This window comes from Cygnus atratus, chromosome 1, assembly GCF_013377495.2.
Source record: "Cygnus atratus isolate AKBS03 ecotype Queensland, Australia chromosome 1, CAtr_DNAZoo_HiC_assembly, whole genome shotgun sequence".
Lineage (NCBI taxonomy): Eukaryota > Metazoa > Chordata > Aves > Anseriformes > Anatidae > Cygnus > Cygnus atratus.
This window is the reverse complement of record NC_066362.1, coordinates 14,505,595-14,531,662: the sequence shown is the minus strand read 5'-3', so window position 1 is coordinate 14,531,662 and position 26,068 is coordinate 14,505,595. Positions and strand designations below refer to the sequence as shown.

Genomic DNA, 26,068 nt, shown 5'->3' with positions numbered 1-26,068 from the left:
TCCCTTTTTTCCTCTCCATCTATAACTTTTGGATCCCTTTGACTGATACCAGCAAATTTGAAAGAGGAGTAAAAGTCTTAAATAGCATTGTTCTTCTACCAATGTTGTGAAAGCAACGGGAAGAAGAAACCATCTGAATGCCCCTTTTGCTGTAAAGCTGCAGCCTGAGTTCAAATTCACCATAGCAGAAGCTTCTAAACAGCCAGGTTGCCCACCTTCTTGTCTCGCTGTAGGGCTCTGGAGCAAAACATACAGCCATCCATGCTACACGCACTGGTTTGGCTCCAATCTGGAGTGAAACGGCATTGACGAAGAACCCCGCTGCAGAATGGAGGCTGCTTTTCTGCGGCTTCGGGTCTTGCACCCTACAAGCCGATGGGCATGGGTTCATTCCTTGGTGCAGATCACAAAGGTAGCGAGAACATAATCAAAGCAGAGCTTGCACTTTTCAAAGAAAAGATGGTGATCACTGGAAAGTTGAGCATATCCGTTCTGATGGTTGTGGAACCATTTGTTTAATGATAATGTTGCTCTTGAATACATATGGTAGGGAGGAGGAAGAATTCCTTTGGGAGGGCTTTAGAAACGTTTCTCTCAAACTGTAAGTCACTGGATTGTTTCTTTTTAGGAAGGAATTGGTACATCTTGCATCTTTGATTTTATGCTAATTTTCTTTCATATGGTCTGTTTCTGTTAGAGCCTAGACTGTAGATCTGCAGTGTGTCATGGTAAGCAGCATGTAGATTAGTGCCATGTGTTAAAGTTGGAAAGTTTCTTCACTTTTTTGCTTGTTTTGTGGCAGCTTGTATTAAATAGTTTCCCCCTCCCCCCTCCCCTTTTTCTCAGTTGTATGGTTAGGAATTGCTTTATTGCTTGTGTATCCTGTGGCAGTGTTTAATATTAGTTAGATGTTTGGCCATATGTACTTCCCTGAAATCTTATGTTGGTTTTCACTGATGGGGATTTCCTGGGTGCTCGCGTCTTCCTTTTGAATCTTCTCTCCAGATACGTTATCTTTGGTAATCACAGAAGCATTATGGCATAAGGCTGTGCAGTGCAACTTCTTTAATTACGAGACTATTTGGCTGTTGTCAAGGCTTTTTGCTCAACTATCTTGCAGTCAGTTTGATCACAAATGCCAAATGTGGTTGACCATTAACTTCATGACATTTACTATTCCTCTTAAGGAATTCCATCTCGCTATTCCTGACTAAAGTTTTATTTGTAGCGAGCACGGTTTAAGGTTTTTTTTTGTTGTAATATGCTATTGAAATCAGGAGTGTGAGGTATTTCATTTTGAAATAGGTGCTTGTTTTCATTGCCAGGAACAGAAATAGCAGGGGCTTTGAAAGTATTAAGAAAAAAAAATCAGGAAATATTTTAGAATTGTAATGATGGTTTAATGAAAATTGAGACATAGGATTATTTTTATTCTGAGTTGTCAAGTCCAGTCTCCCGTTTTTGCACACAGCTATTATATAGTTCATTCATTACCTGAAACCTTCTAATTTTCAACCTTAGCATAAGCAATTTATGTCTATTTGTTGTTTATTTTTTTCTTCCCCATTGACGATTGTCTTCTCATAATTAAAAACATCAATCATACCAATTTCCAGCTAAATTTTGCTAGACTAATTCAAGCTCTTCTCATACTGTAGACTTTTAATTCCTCTGATCTCTCTGATAACCCTTTCCGCCCTGTTTTGTAGGAAGATTAATTTAAACTGTTGACTAGAATTGTACTTAATATTCAAGGTAAGTCTCGCCAGGGCTTTGTATCATAGCAAGACTGCTCTTCCTGCTTCTGGAAGTTGCACATGTGGTATATCTAAGGTTACACATCCTGTGGCTGCTTCACGTTGGTTGCTAACAAGCCTGCCGCGACTGACTGATTTTCTTTTGAGGCGTACTTTGGCGAGCTTTCTGCTGCTTTGATTGTTTTAATTGTGTTCCTGTAGTTTCTTGTAGCTAGTGTTACATGACTGGAGGCACTCTGGCCAGGCCATATGGTATGAAAGATTTTAGGCTTGCCTCCAGATATTAAAGATGGGCCTTGTATATTCCAGCTACTTTTTGGAAGAGGTGGAGTGTGAATGCTGTCTGTATTTAATACAGCATCTGTTGACAGTGTATACGAGGCAAAGGGTGTTTGCCCTTTACCCCAAGTATTTATCCACTTTGGTGCTGTAAAGAGCCCGTTCTCCACGAAATTGTAAGAAATTCACTTAAATCCATTCTAGGCTGCAGTGCTGTGTGCCCATCTCCAGGTTGCTTTGCTGACTTGAGATACTCTTGTTGTTCACCTCTGGGCTCTGCTCCAACCCTTAGGCTGGCCCTAGGTGTTATTTTATTTTTTAGCCTAAATTAATTGCATGCAGTGTCCCACAGGGGGTTGGGGCAGCAAAAAGTGTGTGGTGACAAAGGGCCTTGAAGGAGTGGCTGGGAGGAGAGGCAGGACGGGGAAGGGACCCCTGGAAGGCCACACCACCATCCTGAGAGGCGTCTGCTGAGCTGGAGGCTTGGCTCTTCGGCACCGAGCAGCTGAATAAAGGACGCCGTGTGTGGAGTCGTGGGGCTGCCTGCATGCAGCCAGGTGCTTCACCAGTGTGCGTGTGTGGCTTTATGGGCAATAGGTTTATGCCGTAACTCCTTACCTGAGCGAGATACACCGAGTTAGAGAGTTTTCACGGTGTTTGCTGCCCTTACCTCAACGAAGCAGCGACACCGAAGTGCCGCAGCCCCAGCACTGAGCGCAAACCCCGTCCGTCCGCAGGCGGCTCGCCGTGAGGTGAAGCCCCCCGCCGTTATGTCGGGGCTCGCCGCGGACCCCCTCTTCCTCCGCACGCCGCTCGGACAACAAAATGGCTGTGGCGAGCGGCGAGCCGCGGCGGCGCAGCAGGAGGACGCCGACCCCGACACCCCGGGGTCTGTGTGTGGAGGGGGGGAGGGGGGGGGGGGCCGGGCTCCCGAAATCGCGTCCCGGGGACTTACTGCGGGGCGAAGCGGGGGCCGGCGGCAGGGCCCCGGCGGCGGTGGCGGCGGCTGCGGGGAGCGGAGCGCAGGCGCGGGGGGGGCCGCGGGCATGCGCGCTGTGCGGCGGGGAGCCCGATCTGATAGGGAGCAGGGGCTGACACTACCCCCGTGTGGGCGGCGGAACGTCCCGAGGATGACGTGCGGCGTTCTCGAATCCCGTGTCTCGCTCGTTCGCTCGCCGCCGCCGCCGCCGCCGCCGAAGGAAACGGGAAAAGCAACAAGGAGGGCAGGAGCAGGCGCGGCGCCATGGCGGCCCTGGAGCGGCCCGTGCCCAGTCCCGAGGCGTTCCTGGGCCAGCCCTGGGCCGCCTGGGTGCGGGAGGCCGCCCCCCCGCACGCTCACGGCGCCGCCCCCCCGCACAGTAAGGGCAGGGACCGGCCCCGCGGCTCCGCGCACGCCGCTCCCCTCCCCCGGCGGCGGGGCAGGGGCCGGGGGGGCCGGGGGAGGGGGCCGGCAGGGCCGACACCCCCCCCCCCCTCCCTTTCCTTCCTCCTCCTTCCTCCTCCTCCTCCTCCTCGCCTCCCGGGCCGGGCCGGGCCGTGCTGCGGGAGGTGCCGCCCCCCCGGGCGCTCAGCTGACGCGCCGAGCCCCCGGTGCCATGTGTGCGGGAGGCGCTGGCGTGCTCCGTGCCCTGCCGCTTAACTCCCCCCTCCCCCCCCGGGAATTTTATGGGGGGAGATAAAAGGGGAGGAGGATGCCCTGAGGGGGGGGGCGGGTGCCCCCGTGGCGGTGGCGGTGCGGGGAGAATCGCCCCGCAAGATCCTCGCCCCCCCCCCCCCCCCCTCTTTCGCCGCCGCCTACCCCCCGCCGAACAATAACTGCACACCTCGGGCCTGCCTGACTCTGCTTCTCTTCTGCAGGTGTAGAGCTAGAAGAGGCTGGAAAGGAGGGTGGAAAGAGCAGGGAGGTTATGAGGCTTAATAAAGAAGGTAAGTGGATAGTGCTGGCACACCTCTCTACCTGTCTGTCGGCTCTCGGTGGCTGTGGTTTGGCCTTGGCAGGGCAGGCTGGTGGCACGCGGAGCGCTCTGCCCTGGACGTTTCGGGGCTGGGTGCACGCAGGTGACTGTCACCGTGTCAACTTCTCTCCAAGTGCGAACGTGACAGGTGTATGCATGCGGCTGGCAGGCGTGCTAAGAGATAAGGCGATTTTAAGTCAAAAGGCAACCACACGTCAGTGGCCATATTGGATTTTTTTCGAGGACTCTGGCCCTTCTTGGCGCAACGATCCACTTGCATCTCTCTGAAGATGAGCGTATAAACCTGGGCATCAACTTTAAGCCTTATATTGTCATCACTGGCTCTCGCAAAAAACATTTTTATTCATTGAAATAGTCTCTCGCGATCAGTGAGTTCATTCACTTTAGGTTAAATCGCGTTTTATTCTTTCATTCTCACTGCCGAGTGTGATTTACAGTCAACTGAAGCGGCCAACATCTAATACTACCTTATGCCAGGCTAAGTCATGTGTATTATGCAAAAACAAATATAAAAGGTCATTTGGGTCATGAGGTTTTCTGGTACCATAAATACGAACAGGCAAATTCCAGGCTAATGGTATTTGCTAATATGCCATACTTGACATAGTTCTGTCAGTTGCTGAAGGAGAAACTTCACTGGTGAGCGTAGGCAAACCCATTTGACACATTTTGTTTGTGATGTGTGTCCTCAACACGGTACTGGAGTAACACCTAATGCAGCTAGTGAAATGGTTTGGGACATATTGTCATGTAGCTTTCTATTTGTTTCTGTTCTGCTAAGGACAGTGTTATGCACTTCTAACCTTCCCATAGCGAGTAATACTTGTTGTGAAATCAGTTCATAACAAGTGATCCCATCATAGTGAAACTTCTCTGTGACTTATGGGTGCTGAGAGAAATCCCACTATTACCTGTAATGTCATAATACATATTCTGAAATGATGTTAAGCTTCTCATCATATTATTGTTGTCATTACAGGCGTGTTTAATTTTGAGCATCTTGGCAGCTCAAATATTATGTCTTATAAACGAGATCTTGAAAAAACAGTGAATTAATCAGTAACATAAATTTGTGTGATAAACTACAAGATTGGAGTGGAGCGCATGTTAAATAAAAATATATTAAACGTAGCATAAAACCTTCACTTTGAAAGACCTCCATAGAGACGTCAAGCTTGGTTGTGTTCCCGTCTTGACTCTTACATGCCTGAACTCTATTTTGCAGCCCAAAAATAAGTTAGAGACAGAACTGGCTTCTAACGTAGTTTATTTATAGGTAAACACTCAAGGCTCCACCAGTCTGTGAGTCTGTCCGTAGCATTAAACATACACTTGATTCAAAAGCAATTGAACAAAAATCTTGCTACTAGAGCTTGGCCTTCATAAGGAGAGTAATTTGTTGAGGGTAAATATTTTGTGCCTAGAAGTCCTTGAGCACAAATTCTCATTGTGAAGTTATTTGAGACATAAAGATTGAAGAGCATCACTACTCCTTAGTCATACCTAATATGCAAATCGTTTCCTAGAACGAATCAGTATAGGCTGTGAGCTGTAGTCTCTCCTTGTTTGTTTTTGGGGAGTTTAGAGACTCCATCAAGGGAGATCTATTTAAACGTGCTCTCCAGAAAAATTATTTCCAAACAAAGCGTAATGTCGTTACTGCCATTGATTGTGACAGGTGTGAACTGCTTATTAGCTTTTATAGTGCTTGCATTGCAGTACAGTTTAAAAGAAAAACGAGAAACAAACAAAAATGACTGTCGTATTTAGAAAACAAAAAGCTTTAGGAATTGTTTTGTTTCCAAGTGGTAACTTGCTTGGGATCACTTAGAAAGAACTTCCACAAAGTTTGAATAAATTAGCGTGTGTCGAAATATTTCTACTGTATTCACTTAAGCAGTCTGTTAATACAGGTGCTTTCACCACACCCACCCGTGTGTCTGAACGCCCACTGTAAATCTTCCTTGAGCCTTGCTATCCTTAAGAGTAAAGGTGGGGAAAAATTTGAAGGGTTGGATTGGTTTACAGAAAACATTGCTGACATACTTGCAGAGACGCTTGTGCTCTTATTCGGATCTTGCACACATCTGTTGCGTGAGATGTTGACTCTTTTTATTTGCTTTGTTAATAGACAAGGATTGGGGTTGTGGTAGGTCTTAATACCAAACCCAACTCATTTTTGCTTCGCGGTCTTAGGTAATTGTGTAGGGATTCTTATGCCATTTGCAGTGCCGGGGATTGTAAGCGGTGTCTTACAGAAATCAGGCTTTATGTGCATAAGGTAGCTGCTGTTACAGATGGGCAGGACTGTGAGTATTAAAAATTACAGCCCTGTTCAGTAAAGACAGTGGAAAATCTGATCTTGTCACTTGCTTCTTGTAATATTTGTCTGGGTTTTGTCAGCTTTGATCAATACGACCAGATTTGCCTGGCCTTTCTCTTATAAGCAGCTAGGCAAGGGGCGCGTTTGGATGAGTGAAGCTGTTCATAGGAAGGATGGTGTGGGGAAGGCCGTGGTCTCCTCGTATTATGACGAGGGGGCTCGTTTGGCTTTGGTAGAACCAGGTGTCAAAAAGTGCTTCCATCCAGCTTCATCCCTGTGTTGCTGCCTCCTTTCTGGTCGCGTCCTACGTGTGTTTAGAGTGACAAGCTGCTCTTACTCCTCCTGGCAGCCCAGGTGGGACTCAGGAGATGGTGTTCTCCGGTGGCAGCAGGGAAATGGGATCCCAAACCCGCCTGACAGTGTGGTGGGTGCCTCTTAGCACATCCCTGGGCCAAGGGGTCGCAGTCTGGCTGTGCTGTTCCTTTCTGTAACTCAAGAGATGCCTGAGGCCGTGTGCACCCTGTGCCCCATCTGTAGGGAAGGAGTAATGCCATAGAAAGATTGCTTGCTGCTTTCTTTTATTCTACAGTATGTGTATATAGGCAGCACAGAGGGAGAGAAATTTCCTGAACGTTTGTTCAGTTTTGTAGACAGAATTGCTTTTTGCATGCTAATACTTACTTTGTTTTCCTTTAGTGATGCAGTTTGTCCATGGTTGACTTTTACTGGCACGTAGATTTGTGGAGAGGGGATTACGAAGTTGCAAGTGTTCACAGAAAATGAAAAATTTTATGCATAAATGTGTGTGCCAGGAAAAAAAAAAAACAACTTTATCTGCTTATCTAATCAGGAAGCTGAAACAGTATTGTGTAACTTATCTGAGAAATCACTACCAACCAACCAGCTTAGCTAGAAGAGGGGTTATCAGAATAGGAGAAGCATTTGGAATTTATATTGAATTTTAAAAAGTTGAATGGCATATTCGAAGAATTGAAGATTTTCTTATTGATAGCGTGCATAACAAAACGAGTCTATATTTATTTGACAATTTGTGTCCTGTGAAAAGTCACCATAACTGCATGCTTGGAATAGATACTGTGGCATTTTATTGCCAGTAATAACCTGCAACTGATTTTAGATGAATTTTGGAGGCATATGGTTGACTCTATACAACATTTAAGAAAATAGAAGAATGTGTGGTTTTTCTTACCTACGGAACTCTTGTTTATTTGTATATAAAATCAGTTTAGCAAATGCGCAGGGATTAAGTGCTGGGAGTATTTCTAGGCAGACACGGGCTGTTAAGGAGCAAAAGATATCCTGCGTATCTTTCCTAACTACAGCAGGGTTAAATATGACCTGTGGGATTTAGATCTAAATCTGGGTACTTGGTGTCGTAGTCAACTTCAGTTCCTCAGTTCAGTGGGTTTGCATTATTGAGGTTTCAGTCTGATGATGTGTGTGTTTTGTCTTAGATAATCTTGTCAGTAACCAGACTGTTTCATTATTGTTTAGCATTAAGGATGTTACATAAAATACTCTGTTCTGTTTTTCTGATGTTGCTTTAAAATTTGAGATTTTCTGTACGATAGTTGTGCAGCCCCAAATGTGACCATTTTACTTGAAGATTGTACGTGCAAACTAGAGGGTTTTTATCTATTGGATGATTGTTTCCAGTATTTTTCCTGTTTTGACTTCCCACGTAAATATCTGATGGAAAGTTTTTTGTTAAATGCCCTGGTAACATCAGAACAAAATTAAAAGGATGCTGATTAGCTCTGCTTTCAGTATTTTTTTTCTTCAAAAAGTATCTTGATGATTTTATCGTTCCTCATGGAGAAATAAGAAGTTAAGGAGGATGGGAGACGATAGGGAACACTTCTATAGGGGAGGAAAAGAAAGATGTAGCATACAGCATTGTTCTGTATGAAAAACAAGGAAGAGAACTAAAATTATTTATGAGGAGATTGTGAAAGAAGAGAAGGCAAACAGCTGGTTAATGTAAGCATAGGGAGTTGATCTGATTTCTTTAATTTTTTGTTTGCTAGTGGTTTGTGGATGGTGATGTCTGTCTCCTTTAAAAACATATCAAAGAAAAACTTAAGAATAAACCGTAATTTTTTTTTTAGTTGCCTTCATCTTTCACCTTTTTGTGGTGGGGGGGAATGTTGGGAAGGGCTGAGAGGGAAAGAAAATGGTAATGGCGTGCCCCAAAAGGAAGAGGTGAAGAGGTCAGTGGATTTAGGTCACCTTACCTTAGTTGGTGATTTGGGTTCCTTTTGTTTGGTTTTGGTTTTGTAGTGGGCGAAAGAGAGGGGTGGATACTGTAAAATTTTCTTTCTCTTCCCTGTAGGCTAATAAGGTCTTCCGGAGGTACTGGTTCTTAAGCAGATGTAATATTCAGGTAGAGCTTGGTGAGTGAACAGCCTGAGAATTTGCAGGATACAAAAACATGTCTGTCCTAAAGAGAAACTTTTCCTCACCGTTCTTATCTTTATGCTGAGAATAAGAGTAAAGAGCAAAGGTCCCAATGGGGGTTTTCTTCAGGATGAGAAATGGCAGTGGGTTTGAATCATTTGGGCTCTGGTATTCCTGATCAGATGCGATACCTGACTCCATCTATTTTTCCGTGGATAGCAAGGGGAGCGGAGTGGCTCCTGGTTGTGGCCTCAGATAACGCGTCTTAAGGACCGGTGGTGGAGGAAGAATGAAACCTTGTGTATGATTGTGCCCAGAAATTTAGCAAGGATTGTAGGTCAGCTTTCAGAAAACAACTGTGCAACTGTGAGGCTAGAGTCTATGTCCTCTAGTTCATCAACCCACGCTCTGGGTAACAAAAGCAGAGTAATGGGAGTGCTCTCTGGTCAGACATTCTATGGTTTGAATCGGGATTGTGAGGTTTTTGAATATGGATCTAAAACTGATGTTCTGTAAATGACTTCTTCAAAAGCTCTGTTTTTTTAGGTGGAGCATATCTTATGTTCAGGTGTTCTCGCAGTATTTCTGCACGAGTTATTCCAAAGAGCTTAGTCCTCCTTTAGTTTGAAGCATGTCTTTTGAATGCCAGTGAGGAAAGCACGTGTGGCTTTCTGTCCACTGACAGCACTGCCGCTAGAGATCTGGCTCTGACATTCCTTCTACTTGTTGTAACTTATCTGAGGGAAATGACATGTCTATGACAGTGTACCCCAAGTCCTGTTGTCAAGGCTGAAAGTGAAATAACGTGTATCTAATTCTGATTGAGATACGGAAACACGTGTGCTTCCTTGTTGATCTGCCTCTGCATGTGGATTAGAGTTTATAGATGAAATACAGGTTTCCATGCTTAAAGAAGGACTACACAAGTTGCCACTGAGAAATTGAGTGATTTCCAAGAAATGGGCCTTCTGTTCCTAGGTAACTAAAAACTAGGGCATTATCAGCTTCCGTTTTACCTTTGTGGCAAAAAATGTTGGCCATTTAGCCAGGGCTGAGGTATATGAGATGGGAACAGTGGAAAATCCTATAGGAAACATGGTTAAAATACATTTTGTTTAAGTTATGGATCGCTAGAGTGATCCATTAAATCTGTTGGCAGAAAGCTTAAATTTCTGGTGGTTCTAGGGAAAATTCAGATGTCTAACACTACGTGCATCACTAGGAAAGATCACTTGCAGCAAAAGCAGTGTATAGATATGAGTATTTCTTAGAGTTAACTCCACCATAAGGTTATACGAGTGCCATGACAACTTGTTATTAAGAGTAATTTTGGAGTAACTAACAAAAAAGATTGTCAGTTCCTGTTGGGTATGGATTAATGTCAGGTTACTGAATGTCTCTTGTCTTCCAAGTGCAGCTTGGTGGAGAATCTCTTTGGCTTGTCCTTGAAGAAGCTGATTCAGGAGTTTGTGGTGCAGGGTGCCAGGTGAAGCTAGTAATTCACATGCCAAAAGACCTGTGGCTAATGCTGTAGTGAAAGAGTAAGGGTGTTTGACAGATCTCTCAGCAAGTCTGTAGCGAGAAGTCTTTGATGGTTCTCTTTCTGGGTGAGAGAGAGACCCTGTGTGAGTAACGTGATCCAATTTCTATCACAGTGCTGTGCATCTGTCTGAGCTGACTCAGACTGAAGATGGAATCCTGCAGTTACTTAAGACAGATATGGGGCAGAGGAAAACCAGCTAGTGCATGCGTCATTTCTCTCATTTTTTTTTCTCTGTCCACTCTCTGAGATTGATTGTTGATGATTTTAAGGGATTGGTTGTGTCGTAACTTGTTGTGTGGCTTATTAGAAGTTATGCATGAAAGCCACTGATGTTGTTGAAGTGAGCTTTCTGATTGCTTGTGGTCTTATGCTAAAGAGAAATAGAGATGTCTTCCTTACTTGTGAAATGCCACAATTATTGTTCAGCAATTTCCTTTCATGTTTCACCACGTTATATTAATAATACAGCCCAACATATCTTCCTCCTTGCATTCTTGACAGCAATAAGACTTTAGAATTGTTTGGTCTTACTGATTGTTGGTGTTGGTGAGCGTGTATGTATAAATTGTGTGGTGTCTGGGGAAGAAAAGATGTGGTTTTCCAGATCCCAAGGAGTGTCAGCCAGAAGGAGCAAAGAACTCCAAGGCAGAAGTTCTAGGTTCTGTACGGCTGCTGGTACCGATTTATTTCTAGTGCAGTTTCGCGTAGTCCCCAGGCTCCTCCTGAATCGTCTGTAAAACGGAAGCAGTTGTATTGTGACAGAGCCGCGTACAGCACACAAGGGGTTTAGGCTTGCTTCCCTTTCCGTTCGCTTGGAGCAGGTGTTCAGCAGAAGAGGGAGAAGAATGTCTGGTGAAGAAACATCGAGATGTAAGAATGACTGGCAAAGGACAAGCGTTTGTGGGGTTTGAGTCTGTGAGGGGATCTTTGCTGTGCTCTTTTCTTTCTTTTGTTTATATGTATATATATATTTTCCTAATACACAGTCTTTGATGTTTTCTGTCCAGTCATTCTTCCTCTTCCTTCTACTGTGGGGCTAGACACAGGAGGGGCAGAGACTCTGGGATTTTGAAGTTTTATTTGGATTGGACAGCGCTAACATCATGGAAGCAATAGTTGTTGACAAGTTTCTTGAATCTTGTCTACCAAGACAAAACAGGATGGACTGAAACGCCCCTGTGGTAGCAGAAGGTGGCTTTAGCTTGTCGTTCTTGTGGGTTGAAATGGTCAGAATGGAGGAAGTGGGGATTTACAGAAGTGTAAATCGTCACGTGCGTTCGTCCTTCAATCCCTGGGTATTCTCTCCTTTAGGAGAGGCCACCTTTAGGCTGGCCGCTTGTGCAGATCAGGTCGGTTACCAGGTGATAGTTAACCCCTCCAGCAATTTTTTAAGCTGCTCTTAGTTATGCCCCTTACAGATAGGATGCTACTGATGATTTAGATCAGAAAAGTTTGTTGGAGCCACGCCACCAACAGCAAGCATTGACAGAGCCAAAACTTGTTTGTTTGGGGCTGATAGTGGAGTCAGCTGGAGGACAGTGAGCTGGACGAATGCAAGTAATTCATCTGTTACTGCTCTCATTAGGAAGGGAGTGTTGTTTTTTGCAGGATCCGAATGTGTAGGAGCCCCACCAAGGACTAGACACTGCTGTGCAGGGTATGGGCACAGGGGGTGTGTGCACGTGTGTGTGTGTTGTGAAATCATTGTGCCACAGAGAACTTTTTTTTTTAAATGCATGACAAAGCAGGAGTTTTAATGTTGACCAGCAAAAAAGCACAGTTGCTCAGCATGATAGATGGTAGACTTTGTATGCTAGTAGCATGGTTTTCTTAAAATGGTGCAAGAAAAGCTTTCAGGTGATGTTCAGAGAGCAGTGAAGTAGTGCTGCAAGTGCTTAGAAGGTGTCCTTACTCAAGGGTGGAAGCTGGCCTGAATGCAAATACGGACTGGTTGTTAGAAGCTCAGTAAATAATACTGACATCACGAACCATCTAGAAAGGTGAGCAAATGATGTGAGAGCAAGTAGAATGTAGACAGTATAGCTTAGCTAAAACGGAGGAACCTGAACAGCAAAGCTGAGTTGTTTCCAGTGCTTAAAGTTGAAATAGAGGCTTGTGCACAGAAGGATGTAGAGAGAGTAATGAGAGCTCATTTTGGCAAAATAGAAAAAATAACTTTTGAAACAAGGTGAATAAGCAGGATAGTGTTTGTTGTGACAAAAAATGTTAGTGACTACTGTGAGACAAAGGACAGACCTTTAGCTCTGGAGATCTTGAGCGAAGACTGTCCTAAGGATACAAGACAGGAAGAATCATTTAGATACAGAAGTAGCCTGAGTAAATGGATCGGGAGAAAAGTCATTGTCAAAGATGACAAAGTATTTCATATCTGAATGATGGGCGAGATGCTGCTGCTGTCCACAGCGATCAAGAAAGAAAGTGGAGACAAGAGGGTGGGAGAGGTGAAATCTAAGTTCTCTTCTAGCCGTACGGAGCTGAGGCTGACAGCTACTCGGTGACGAGAGGTGTCAGAAAGATAGGCTGAGATTTTGGTTTAGACATAAATCTACTCTGTTTGAGACCTTTGTCCGAAGGAGCTGAGTGTGTGATTCAGGGGATTCCCAGACAGAAGGGAAGGGCAAAAGTTGTAGCTCAATGGAGCCCGAACAGAAGGTGAAGTTGCGAAAAGGAGGCTTTCAGTGACCTGTGAAAGAGTTGATACAGGGAGGAAGGGAAGCAGGAGAGGACAATCAGGGAAATCAGAAAAGGAAAATGCTTCAAAAGGAGAAATATATTTTTTTATGAAAGACACACGAGGGTTATGGAGGATAGATTTGGTGACGTTGCAATACTAAGAGGTTTTTAGACATTTGAATGAAAGTAGTTGCTTTGGATTGCAAGGGACACCTGAAGAGAGTTCAGGCTGGGGCTGGAGACAAATTGCAAGTGTAATTTGTCGTTAAACAGCTCATAATGAGTTTAAAGGTGAAAGAAGGATAGAAAGAGAAGCAGTGTAGTTAAGAGAAACGAGAGATCAAAGGTAGGCTTCCAAACGGGGGAAATACTGGTTGGCTGTCAGAGCCAGAGGAGAAAGAAGTTGAGAGTAAAAACAGGAAAGGAGATGTGAGGAATGGGGTGATAAGAGGATTTGGACAGATATTCTGTGTTGTTCTTTTTTTCTGGCTTTTTCATGGAATGAATTTTTGTGTTCTACTGTGGAGAAAGAAATGGACACGAGAAGAGGCTCGAGGAGTGAGTCAAAAGTAGGAGGAAAAAAGGCTGAAGTTGCAGGTGTGGGTTCAGCTCAACTGGAGGAATGGCATGGCTTAATAAGCAGCAGGGAAAGAGAGAGAGGGGAAAAAAGTGCAGTAACCTTGTTTCCAGACTGGTTTCCTTTTCCACTGCAAATTCTAGGACAGGCAAGGATATAGCAGCGGAAATGGTATTTAAAATGAGAATATCATTAAAATGAGCATGGGTTCAGGATCCGTGGAGTCAGACCTAGTCATAACAAGGAGAAGCAAAAAAAAACCATCAAAGCTAGAAACAAAAATGGCAAAAATATGTAGTAAGTGTGAAAGAGGGCGGAGTGCTGGGTATCGGGAATAATGGGCTGGCAATAACAGGCGGTGCTGAGAGAGTAAATTGATGCCACTCCGAATATGCTGGGTCAGCCTTTGGGTCAGGTTCCCAGATGAAAGATTATTTTGGAGATGACTGGAGAGAGGACTGCTGGCAGTTCGCCCTCCCTGCCTGCCCCACGTTTGAATCCATAACGTGCCTTTGAGAAGGTTCAAAGCCTTGAAGAAGAAGAAGAGCAATCAAGAGGCTCTCACCTTTCTCCAAGGAGAGCGATGATTGTGTAGACCATGGCTTTGGCAGTAGAAGGCTCCTGTGCTTTGTTCACTGGTTTTATCTAACACATCCCGTGCTGGAGATCAAAGTGCTTTGCTTTGCTAGCTCAGTGGTTCTGTTCTTCACAGTGCATCAGGAGCAGATGTATGCCTACATGAGCCCTCACTTACTGATACTAACTTGTGCTTCCTGCTCTGAGAGCTAAGGCAAGGCCATACGATTACATTTTCATGGACTGGGCCCAGGCTAATAAGCCATAATGTGCAGGGTGTAGCCTCAGAGCTCTGGTAAACACGAACTTTTGCTTGTCTTGCATGGCAGAGTGAGCTTGGTGCTGTCTACCTACTACAGACAGGCATGTTTTGATACAGCACTTTTTTTTTTCTTCAGAGGAAGCAGGACTTAGTGATTTTAGAGGTGTTACATGGGAATGGCTGTTCCTGATACAGGCTACTCAGTGCCTAAATTAATCTCAGGTTTTCACACTTCTTCAGTACATCTAAACATCTGTGTAAGGAACGAAACAGTAAGAGAAGAATGCAAGGAGAAAGAGTTGTCTGCTCGCACACAGAGGATGACTGAGTTGATCTCTTGGCTTGGAAGGTTTTATTCATTACCTTACCTTTCTTTCCCAAGCAGCTTTCTGCCTGTCTCCCTGCCTATTGTCAGCGTTCAGTCATCCCACTAGTTCATAAACGTCTCCCAGTTATTGAGAGTGAATTAATGTTTGTAAAAAGTCTTCAGATTTTCTCTTCAAGGTCTCTTAAGTCCACAGTTGTGTCCTGTGTTTCATGTTTTCGTTTTGTTTTTTGGCTTTCTAGAAGACTTAGAGAATCCTGAGCAAGTGTACTAAGCATGGCAATTCAAAAACATAAGGAGAAAGTGGAGAAAAGGTGTTTAAGCTCTTGGAACTATGGTGAGCTGCATGTAGCTGTATTTTTTTTATAGACTTTTTGTACATTCTGTGCTTGGTGTAAGTTTTCTCCAGCTAATATCAAAACCTACAGCACATTGGGTGTGCATGTTACCCAGCTTTGTAGGTATTCAGGCTCTGAAAGGTGTAATGCAGCTTTACGTATTTTGGGGTTTCTTGTTCATCAGAAAAAAAAAGTCTTCTTGACTGCATCTCTGAACGGAGGGGATGCTGCAAGTTTTGTTTTGCAGCTTTTATTATTTTTTCCAACTTTCAAGATACCTGTCACTACTACTGTTTTCCAAGTTTTTTGACTAAACAAAGCTATGGTAAAGCTTTCTTGCTTTCCTGGCAGTTTATTCTGAATGTGGGGCTTCTTTGTTTGTTTGTTTGTTTGTTTGTTTTTTTAAATGCCATTTTAGTAAGTATATATTTGAAAAAAAACTCTGAAGAGGTGTATAACATATATTTAAATGGTAGAGAACGCATGAAAGTGGTAGCTCTAAAATGATAAGAGGTGGTCTATATTTTAGAGACCTTCAAACGTACTTCAGCAAAGCTATGAGCAGTGTGTGTTGTGAAGACAAAAGTCTGTCTGTGAATGTTGAAAAATGACATGCTGACAGCTATTTTAAGGAGGAGTTTGAAGGAGGTAGAGAATGATTAGTTGATGTGGAGGAAGGAGGCATCAAAACTGATAGTAGAGCATACAGGAAAGATGTGTACAAAACAGTTTTCTAGTGAAAGCAGTTTATTTAAAAAAAAAAACTTTTTTTTGGGGCCTCTTTTTATGTTTTGTTAATATTATCTTAGTGTCTTGGAGCTGGAAAGTGAAACTATTTGTAATTGTTGAACTGCAAAAATGACACGCATACTGAAAGATAAATCTTATTCTTCCTTAAAAAGTTTCCTAAACATGCTCTCTGTTCTCTAAATACTTAAACATTCCCTTCTTTATTAGGCTTCAGCCTCATCTGTTCTCTTGAAACCTGCCCTAGTTTTGATATTAGCCCGAAACTGAAGAGAAGCAAACACAATGTGTACACGCCAGCATTTGTCATTCTTTCATACTCTCCTTCTTCACTAGCTCTTTTATGTCCGTTTATTTGCATGCTATGGGATTAGAGGCTAAATGGGATACAAAATTCTAAGCAGCTTTGACTCTTGCTATGGACTTTCATCCTTAGAGTGAATCTGTTGTGACCAAAGCCCTCAGAAGTTTGAATTTGTTTCAGGAGAACCCCTCCAAGGTGGGCTTTTCGTGGCAGGTTTTGGAAGTACTGCGTGCAAGCAAAGAGTGCTATGAGAACAACACACAGAATGTGCTTTTGGAAGCTTCTTCATTTTAATACTGTGAGGTTGTGAGAAGGACTTCCCTGCGTTCAGAATCGTGTGTTAAAACTGCTTTTAGTAATAATCAAGATGGTGTGTGTATATCTAGAGGAAGGATATGAAATGTGATTCGTGTCTGCAGCACACCTATCGCTGCGATGAGAGGGAGTGAATGAATGGGAAGAAATCATGAGAAGAAACAAGTTGACGACCGATAATTCTCCCAGTTACTCCCATTGGCACCAAATTTTGCTCGTTAAAATTAAGCGGTGATCAAAGACTGCCATCTTTTGAAATAAAGTGTTGGGGCTAATCTTTCCCCCAAAGAATACTTACCTGAGCCAAGCTGAAGAGAACAGGCCAGTTGTTGTTACAGGGGAAAAAGAAAAAGGTACTTCACTGTATTTTAGCAAGTCACCGTAAATACTAATGTATTGTATACAGTCACCATAAATAATAGTGTATAATACTAGTGCTTTTCTCTCATTTTAAACTTACTTGAAAGTAGAACTTGATGTTGCTTCTCCAAAACCTGGTTTGCTTGCTTCTTTCCTGTGCAAATGTCACTAGTGTCATCTTCTTTCCTGCACCTGCTGTGCCAGTGAGGGCCGTGGATACCAGGAAAGGATATGATCTTACTTTTTATTTTTTTTATTTTGATTATCTTAGCTACTTTGTGACCATAGGTGGGTTATGTTTCTATCCAGGACAGAAGGGGAAACTAGCTGGTGATCCAGCTGATCACCAATCCGATTGAAGATTATAGCTGGCAATAAATTTTTACTACGTGGGATGATTTATTACATTAGTAAATCCTCCACGGCTAGCCTACAGCTCTGCCCTTTCACTGCCTCTAGCCTGAAGCAACCTTCCTTTGTGCCCACTTGATTTTGCTTAAAATAAATTCTGCTGTGTCCACCCAGTACCTCAAGAGGTGAATATACAAGGGAGCATCAGTATGCCATGGTGCAAAATAGACGGTGAGCGGTGAGATGATTGAAGGAAATAGCAGTTGAAGGAGGTACCTTTAAATTTGGTAACTATTACATGATTTCAACGTCATCTTTTGCTCTGCAGCTTTTCCTTTGTGAAGTGTAGGCATTGAATTCATATGTTCCATTAGATGTAGAGCTTGTACGATTGGGATTAAAAAAAAATTGTATAACAAATCAACAAATTTGGTCATGATCCATTCTGAATTTGTTGTGTTAGAAGGAGCTTTCATCTAGAATATAAGTAGAGAAGGAAGGTTTACTCCAGAGGGCTGATAAATTTAACCATACTCCTGTGCAAAGCAGTCTTGAAAAAGGCTGAAAGTGCATGACAGGGAAATAGAGCAGGAGGGAGGTGAATACTACTACTTTCTCTCCAGCTTTACAGGAATACTACGTCTCAGTTCTGATGTGCGCGCTCAAAACGGTGTTGGAAAAAACTAGAAGGAGTTCAGAAAAAAATCTACATTAATTTGAGGTCTGGATAATCAGCTTTAGAATGGAAGATTTAAGCAGCTCAATCTATTTAGTTTATCAACAGACGGTAGAGGCTACCTGATAAGTCCGTAAGTACTTAGACAGGGCGAAGGTATCTGTCAGTTCGATGGCTCTTTGTCAGCAAGATTAAGGGGATTCTCGTGGCTCAAAGCTGAAGCTAGATCAGTTCAGGCTAGAAGTAAGTTGCAGTTTTCTAACGATACAATTAAACAGGAACAGCTTATGAAGGGATGTAGTAGACTCCCTATTGCACAAAATCCTTGTGTAAGGACCTGGTGCTTCCCAGCAAGGATGCTTTAACAAACCAAAAAGCTTGGCTGTGAAGCTAGAGGAGCGTGGTGGATTTCTATGGCCAGATTTAATGTAGACATTCAGTCCAGATCATAAGCAAGCTTTTTGTTCTTAATTCTTCCCACTGTAAAACTGCATAGATGCTAAATGCTGCTTTTGTTACAAGAAAGGTTAATGTGAAAGATGAGGTGGTCAAAGCAAAAAGCCAGCTTGCTGGCAGGGTGGGTGAGAGGGGACTGTCCCTTAGTAACAGACAAAAGAGGAAGTAACGCTTTCCATTCTCCCTTTTTATTTTACCAGTAATCAAACCCACAAATATCTCTCCATTTGCTAATTCTAAGAATAACTTAATCTTTTACGGAATAATTGTTAGCTGCCTTAGAAGTATTGCAGGTAGGTTTTGTGCCTTCTCAACCTAGTTCATGTAACTGACAGCTGGGCCCAAAGATCTTCTTTGGCTTTGCTTTGTTTGCAGAGGAAAACAACTTTTGTGACCCTTTTTTTTTTTTTCTGGTGCTGCCCCCTTGCCCATGGATTTATGAGGGCATGGCAGGTCAATCTTTATGGTAAGTAAGAGGCTCTGCAATTTCTAATGAACTGTGTGAGAACTCCGCGTCCTGGTTTTTCAAAAGAAATAGTAGAAATTTTTTGAAGGACTATAGCATTTAAATCACTTAGTTTCCCTCTTTGCTGTACAATCAGGGGATAGCCAGTCTGAGAGTGTCACCTCTTCTCTTGGTTATATCCACAGCAGGGCTGATTTAAGGTACTCCTCAACTTAGATGAGAGAGGTTGTGTATGTGGGCTTAAAGGAAGCACCTAACCTACTTGCAGTGCAGACACGCTGAGGTTTCCTCAACCTCGGTGGTTCTGTAACTCCTGTAAGCATTGTACGCAAAAATAGGCGGAAGGCAAATGTGCTACAACTCACGTTTATAAATTCTCCTCCCTCCTCCCCTTACTAGTATCGCTACCTCCAAAAACCTGTAAAATAAGGCCGCATGAATTGACGCTCTAAAAAAGGAACTACTCGATATTGGATTTCTTTGTATGAACTGCTAGATTTCTGGGCCTGCACATCCAACAAAAAATAAAGAATTTCGGACTGCAGAGAAGATTTAGGCTTTGAGGGTTTTTGTTTGTTTTGTTTTCTGCAATTGGAAACAACTTGTGAATTGAAAAATGAGATTTGCTCCAAACGTGTCAGTGCGCGTTCTGTTCCAGGGCCACATGAATTCTCTGCACGAGCTCCAGCTGTTTGTGGTCAGGAATGTCAAGGCCATACCTGGCCTGAGCTACCTTGTAGTAGTGCCGTGGTGGAGGGTCTAAACTTCCAGTGAAGGTGATTCTTCCTCAGTTCCTTTTTGGTGCCGGGAACAGGGTGACGTAGCTTGGCAGGTGGCTGATCTATCTGCTCTTAGTTGGGAACAGAGAATATTTACACGTGCAGTGAGCTAACCTGAATGTTTGGATGGAATATCACCACCGCAATCCCCTCACCATATAGGTCCCTCTGTCCCCAGTTTCGCAAACACTGGATTAAGCCAGGATCTGCTCTGAAGAATGCTTACAACCATTCTTAAGTTCATGCAGATACGTGGTCTGCTTAACCTTCCCAGCATTGTTTAATCCATACTTCTGTTAAGATAAACTGCATTTGAGACTCTGGCAAATACAAAAGGTGACACTTTGACATAAAGCACCACAAAGTTTAATTTCTAATCTGAAAGCAGGAGTTCAAGAAGGAGGGTGATATCCTGCTGTAGGGGCAGCTTCATGGCAGCTGGAGGAAGCAGTCAGACAGTTATTTTATCTGCACAGGGTAACCAGCCAAGGCAGTGGTTTGATGGGCTATGTATTAGGCAGGTCTAGCTTACTGTCGCTGTCAGATAAAGATCTGTAAATGTATGGAAACTATTGTATTGTAGAAAGCTCAAGACAAGGCTTCACCTTCCTGTGAGGTGGCGTTTCTCATCGCTTTTGATCAAGCTGGGGAAGGTAACAGCCCCAAAGTTCTTATTTCTCGTTTGCCTTCTACAGGAACAAGGCAAATGGTTAAAAAAATAGTTAGTCACGCTCTGGATTGTCATACAGCAGTCTCAAAGTCTAAATTGACCTGGACTGTCATCTTCCAAAAGCAGTACTTGCTGTAGGAGAAACAAGCTGGTGAGCTTTAGAGCCTCGTGTAGCTCATGATGGCTTAGAATAGTCAGGGCATCTTGAACCACGAGTTTTACCTGATGTCTGTTGATTACAAAGAAGGCCTTCCTCTCTTCTCCACTCCCCTTATCAAAATGTCAAGATATGCTTCTGCAGGAGACAGATGACACCAGAACCAGAAGAGTTCCTGTCCCGAAAGGCAGCTGTGTGAAGGAGCCCGTTAACTCTGCTAACAGTACGTACTTGGCATGGCACATAGGTCAGGTGCCAGCTCCCGGAGAGGAGCACTTTGCTCTCTGTACGTCTGATTAAACTGAAACCCTGATTTCTTACTGCCAGTCACCTGCTGAGAGAGAGCCACACCTGTGAGGAAGAAAAAAAAAAAGGTTACTTTCAGTGTACAGTGATTCTTCAGGATGCTGTAGGCACGGTAGGTTTTGCGGCGTGGGCATTGAATGGCGTGGAACTGAAACACCTTGTGCTGCTGTGGGAGCCTGAGGATGCAGAGGGTTAGGGCACAGTCCTGACAGTCAGATCGGGCCATCTTGTAAATGGTGTGCTGGCCAAACCAGCCTGGCCTCGCAGAGCCCGTGAGCTTTTTCATCACATTTTCTCCCCCTGTCCTGCTTGGGGGGTAGTGAGGGAGCAGCTGTGTGGTGCTCGGCTACCTACCAGCGTTAAGCCACAGCAGCAGCATAGTGCAAACACCCATTTGCAGGCTGGAAAAGATCTGAAGTGCACAGAAAGGTTAGCAAGAACAAGATGAAGGATGGCACTGCAGCGTTAGCGTTTCTACATGCTGAATTCCTACAGGTGGATTGCAACAGATATCCTAAAAATACACATGTGTGTGTGTGTGTGTGTGTATAAAAATATATATACATTTACATACATATATTTAGAAAACTCTCTGCGATCATGTTTTGGGTTTTGAGATTTTTCTTAAGTGTCTGGTGATACAAAATGACATTCTTTTCAGGCATCAGTTACAGTCTCTCATCTGGTTTTATAACTTCAACAGTGTGTACTGGGGGTCTTTTGCCAAAATGAAAGCTGCTTTTCATCTGTGACATGTTAGAGCATATTAATCTCTTTGGGCTAATCGTGTTTTAATAATTTGAAAAAAATGCAAGGAAATTAACGTACTGTTGTTACCAGTCTCTCATTTTGATTTCTTATTTTGGGAAATTAACGTACTGTTGTTACCAGTCTCTCATTTTGATTTCTTATTTTGTTTCAGCTGTTGCTTAAAGTAGGTGGCTCTAGCTATAAAAAGTAGATATTATGTACTCTGAGTGTAACTAGTGTATGAGGGTTTGGTCCATATGTGTCTCTACCATATAGCTGGTATTTTAAGTGACCCTTGTCCATTGTCAGTACTTTAGGTGTGCTGTTTCTCTTGCCAGGAGTGGCTTTGAGAATTGGTGGCATCACCGTCCCTGGGGGTGTTCAAGGAGAGGTTGGACGTGGTGCTTAGGGACAGGGTTTAGTGGGTGACATTGGTGGCAGGGGGGTGGTTGGACCAGGTGATCTTGGAGGGCTTTTCCAACCTTAATGATTCTATGAATCTGTGATTCTAATACTGAAGCTAACGCAACTTTTTTTTTTAAAGGGCAAATGACTTAAGGCTGGTTTTGTATAGGTATAAAACTTTTACGTGGATACTGCTTTGAAAGAAGTCTAGCTCTTGAGTATTGTTTGCTACCAGTATCTAGTCTATTGTTTGCAGGTGTTGGGAGCAGCTTGCCCTTGTCTGTATTAGCATCCAGGCTCTTTTCTGCCACGCTCAGCCAACCTGTAGTTGACATTTGCTGTCAATTAGGGATTGCTGATGGGTCTCCCTGTGCAGAGGTCTTTCCCCTGTGGCCTGGAGGCAGTGAGTCTGACTGGGCATGTGTCACTTTCATTTGGCATTACTGTTTTGTTTTTCCCTGCTTATCACCTCCTCCAAGAGTGTAACAGTAAATGGAGAGAAAGGAGGGTTCAGGATGTCCTGCTGTAATAAAACACTTAAAGTCTGGAGGTGTTTTTTCCTATAAAGGCAAATAAGACAAACATGACACTTCTGCATTCAAATAGTGTAGCCTTCCTTGAAGGATATTGTTGTTTTTATTTTGATTTGACTAGCGCTTTACCCTTTCAGAACCAATGAACACAATTTTAATGCTTTAGTAACACACTTGTCTAAAGCACTTGGCAGCCTGTTAATAAATTAAGCCTCTCAAGCTTTCTGCGACACTTCACAGATGGAGGAACAGAAACAGAGAGAGGCCAAATGACTTGCTCCAAACATGTAAAAGAAATCTCCAGTTCTGTCGCTGGAGTGTTTTGGCTGTGCCTTCACTGGGAGATTGTATGGGAGTGGAGTGAAGGGGAAAAAAAATAAGAATTGCTGCTGGTAATTGCAGCATGTAGCACGTTTTCAATGACATTCGCAATAGATCTATATCCTGTTCTTTACCCGGCATAGGTAGCTGTATCTGCACGGAGCCTACATCCCACTTTGCCTCGCTTTGAGTAGCTGCTGATGCTTTCATGGAGGGCAAGGTAGTGGAAGGTGGGATGGGGGACCTGGGGGCTGAGGCCAGCCACAGCTTTACACCATCTGCTGCTGGAGAGTTAAGTTCTAACTCTTCTTTTGTTTAAGGAGAGAGAAAAACTTCTTTTCTGAATCTTTCTAGAAAGTGGGACATCTTATGGAAGAGGTTTTGTCTTCAGAATCGTTACGCTTTGTGTTGTGTTTGTGCTGTACTTGCAGTCCAACACAGCTAGGTACTTAGCAAAATCCAGGCAACACTGGCAAACTGTACTTTGGATTGTATTATTTATACAGGAATATGGGCTGCACTCTACTGTAGGTGTCTAACCTGTGTATTGAAGCCTCAGATGCTTTAAAATCGTGTGGTGTTTTTTTTTTTTTTTCCTCAGTTTCCTTCTAGCTCCAAGCAGATGGCAGAGTAGCAGTTTGATGTCACGGTGCTCAGTAGCCTGAAGGAGGCTTTGCTTCACTTCGGGGAGTATCAGTTTGCTCTCGTAACGAGAATAAATAACAAACTGTCCCGGAGCACTCCTATGGAATTGGTTGATTGAGGGAGCCATTTTGCAGCAAGGAACCTAGTGTTGTATGGGATGCCTTCTTTGACTTGGTTTTGAGTTTCTCCCACCGTTTTCTGCCATAGCATTGCTTTTAATCAGAGAGGTTTGGACAGGTGAAAGGGGACAGAGGGCTCGAGGTAGAGGAAATTACCTGGAGGAGGGTAGGGAAGAGGAGGAGGGGGAGACTTTATGTTTTGGGAGCAAATCTTCTGAAGCTGCTGGGAATGTGTCCTGGCTGCTAGCTTGCCCTCTCGCCCAATTTGCTGGATGTGCAAGTGCTTCAGGTACGCCTGGCGGGAATCCTCCAGGAGCCTGCAAGTTGTCAGAATCTGTTTGAAGGAATCGAGAAGCGTGGTAAATGATTAAGTTTCTGTTTGCTTAGAGTGTCCCAAGTTTTGAGGGTGTCTGGGCTACCGCTGGCTTACAGTTCCCTTGGAATGTGTGCTCAGCACTCTGCCAGACCAAACAGGGGGCAAAGTTTTCATGAACAGCAGGATAGCTCCCACCGTGCGTGATCCTGGTCACCTCATGCGTCCAGGAGCCTTTAAAAGTTCAGATTTTTGACTGTTTTGATAATGATGGCGTTTCTTTCTCATTTATGTGTGGGGGTTTTGAAATCTAGAAGTCTTCTGCATGTATTTGAGAGTCATGTGGACAAATCGACATATGTCACTGAGGAGATCTCCATATCCTTGTAGACATGTCACGATGATGATACAAAAATCCAGTCATTAAAATAAAGTTTAGGCCTCTGTGCATTTTATTCTGTAACTTCAATAAAGTGAAATATAGTTCCAGCCTGCGAAATAACAGCTGATGACAGAGCTGGAAAAAATAGTCCTGTATTATTTATATAAATTTTAAGAATACTTTTTGCGAAGAAGTATTCATTTGGGAGTAATGCTTTAATTATTTTTTGTGTGATGTGTCTTCTTTCGGTGGAATTTCAGGGATTATTTTATTCACAATTGCATCAACAGTTTTGCAACAAGTTTGACATTTTGTAATACTCTCTTTCCACAGAGGAATAAAAGTCCTTGTAAGGTTATTGAAACATGCAGTTGTAAAGTGCTTGTGAATTATCTTGGAATGTAAACAGTGATTCGAAGCTAGCTACAAGTACGTTATTTCAGCAAGAATCGGGGCACGTTTGATAATTAACTGGGCGTGAATGATTACTGGTGATTTTTAAGGGATTATGATTTCTTTTTCACAATTAATCTCTATTTTCCTTTTTCTTTGAAAAGGGGAGATGTCATCAGTTAATTTCTGGTAGCTGCCCTGTTGATGCTGAACCAAAATAAATTAATTTTGAATATAATATGGGCCAACTGGCTAGCTTCTGAACTGTAGCTGGTAGGTGGTTGCAACACACTCCTTGCTGTAAAATATAACTCTTAGATGGAAGTAGATCCTCTCACCTTATGTATGCACAGTTAGAAGCCAAGATTTTGAATCTGAGGATGGATCTTAGTTATGCCCATGTTTTCTGTTGAAATTGTGAGTGTATTGTAGTTGAATTTAGTAGCTGATGACTTTGATAGTGTTACCCATAAAATTCAGTTGGTGCATGAAATGACAACTGCTGCCACTTAAGGGATAAAGAAACAGAATTGTGATTAGCAAGTTCTTATCTGTGTTTATGATGAGTTTAGGATTATTTAGCCAGAAGAAACATTTTTTGTTGTTGTTACTCACTAATGTAAAACTGAGATAAGGTCAAACTGCGATGAGAAAATGGAGTAATAGTACAGGATTTTTAATAGTTGAAGTGATGTTGCAAGTATTCTTCAAACAAGTATTGCAAATGTAGGAAATGAGTGATAAAGTTATTAGTTTAGACATTAAAGAAATTCATTAAATCAGCAAGGAAATTTATAGTCAAAGTCTCCAGACTGCCTCGACTTTATTGTATAGTCATGCAGCAATTATGCATCCTGGTAACTTACTTCAGAGTATTTGCTTCCACATAGTTAGTGATTTTTACAGCTCTTAGTGGCTTTTTTCATTGCAGAAACATGTTGTTTTAATCAAAATAAAGAGTTCGGTTTTATAAACTTACAAAGATTCTCGGTTCTTTAATGCTCACAATTAAATGAAAGACAAGTTTTAAAATGTGGCCGTTTGACTCTGTTTATGTTTCAAATGATGTACTCCACTTGAACTTGGAGACTTAAAATAACAAATGCACTTTGAGGTACAAAGCTGGTTTAGGATTCTTCTGCCCATGACAGAAGCTTTGAAGATGCTTTGTATTTTGCCATTGTGAAAGGCAACGTATTCTGGCTTCAAGAGATTTCCTTAGGCAGAGACTTTTCTATCGTGAACGCCTGAAAAAAATAAATGCCCTATTGAACGTTTCTGCTCTGATAACTACAGAATATCCTTTCCAGATCTTAGTTGTTAGGAAGACTGTTTGCAATAATTTCAGAAACAGGACAGTATTTAATCACAGAATAGTTAGATCATTTGCAGGAGCTTCATTAGGAGGGATCTTACATTCTCAAGCGGTGTCTCATGCCATTCACATACCGAGTTCAGCAAAACACCCACATCTCTGTCAAAGGGGAGACTCAGAATGAAGGTGTACATTGGTGACCTGAGGCTCTGAGTGATACTCCAAATAAGCACACCA

At 43.1% G+C, this 26,068-nt stretch overlaps 1 protein-coding gene across 6 annotated transcripts in view; it reads left to right on the top strand.

The window, feature by feature from the left end:
- The first annotated feature begins 3,091 nt into the window (after window positions 1-3,091).
- ATXN7L1 (ataxin 7 like 1) overlaps window positions 3,092-26,068 on the top strand; it is a 115,152-nt gene continuing 92,175 nt past the window's right edge. For 2 of the 6 annotated variants that reach the window (XM_035549407.2, XM_035549408.2), the window contains exons 1-2: window positions 3,092-3,394; window positions 3,894-3,962. In XM_035549407.2, coding sequence (XP_035405300.1) covers window positions 3,280-3,394; window positions 3,894-3,962 — 184 coding nt within the window. In that variant the 5' untranslated portion in view covers window positions 3,092-3,279. Of the gene's footprint in view, window positions 3,395-3,893; window positions 3,963-11,064; window positions 11,167-26,068 lie in introns of those variants that run through there. The other 4 variants (XM_050708377.1, XM_035549411.2, XM_035549409.2 and 1 more) reach the window with 3 other exon arrangements.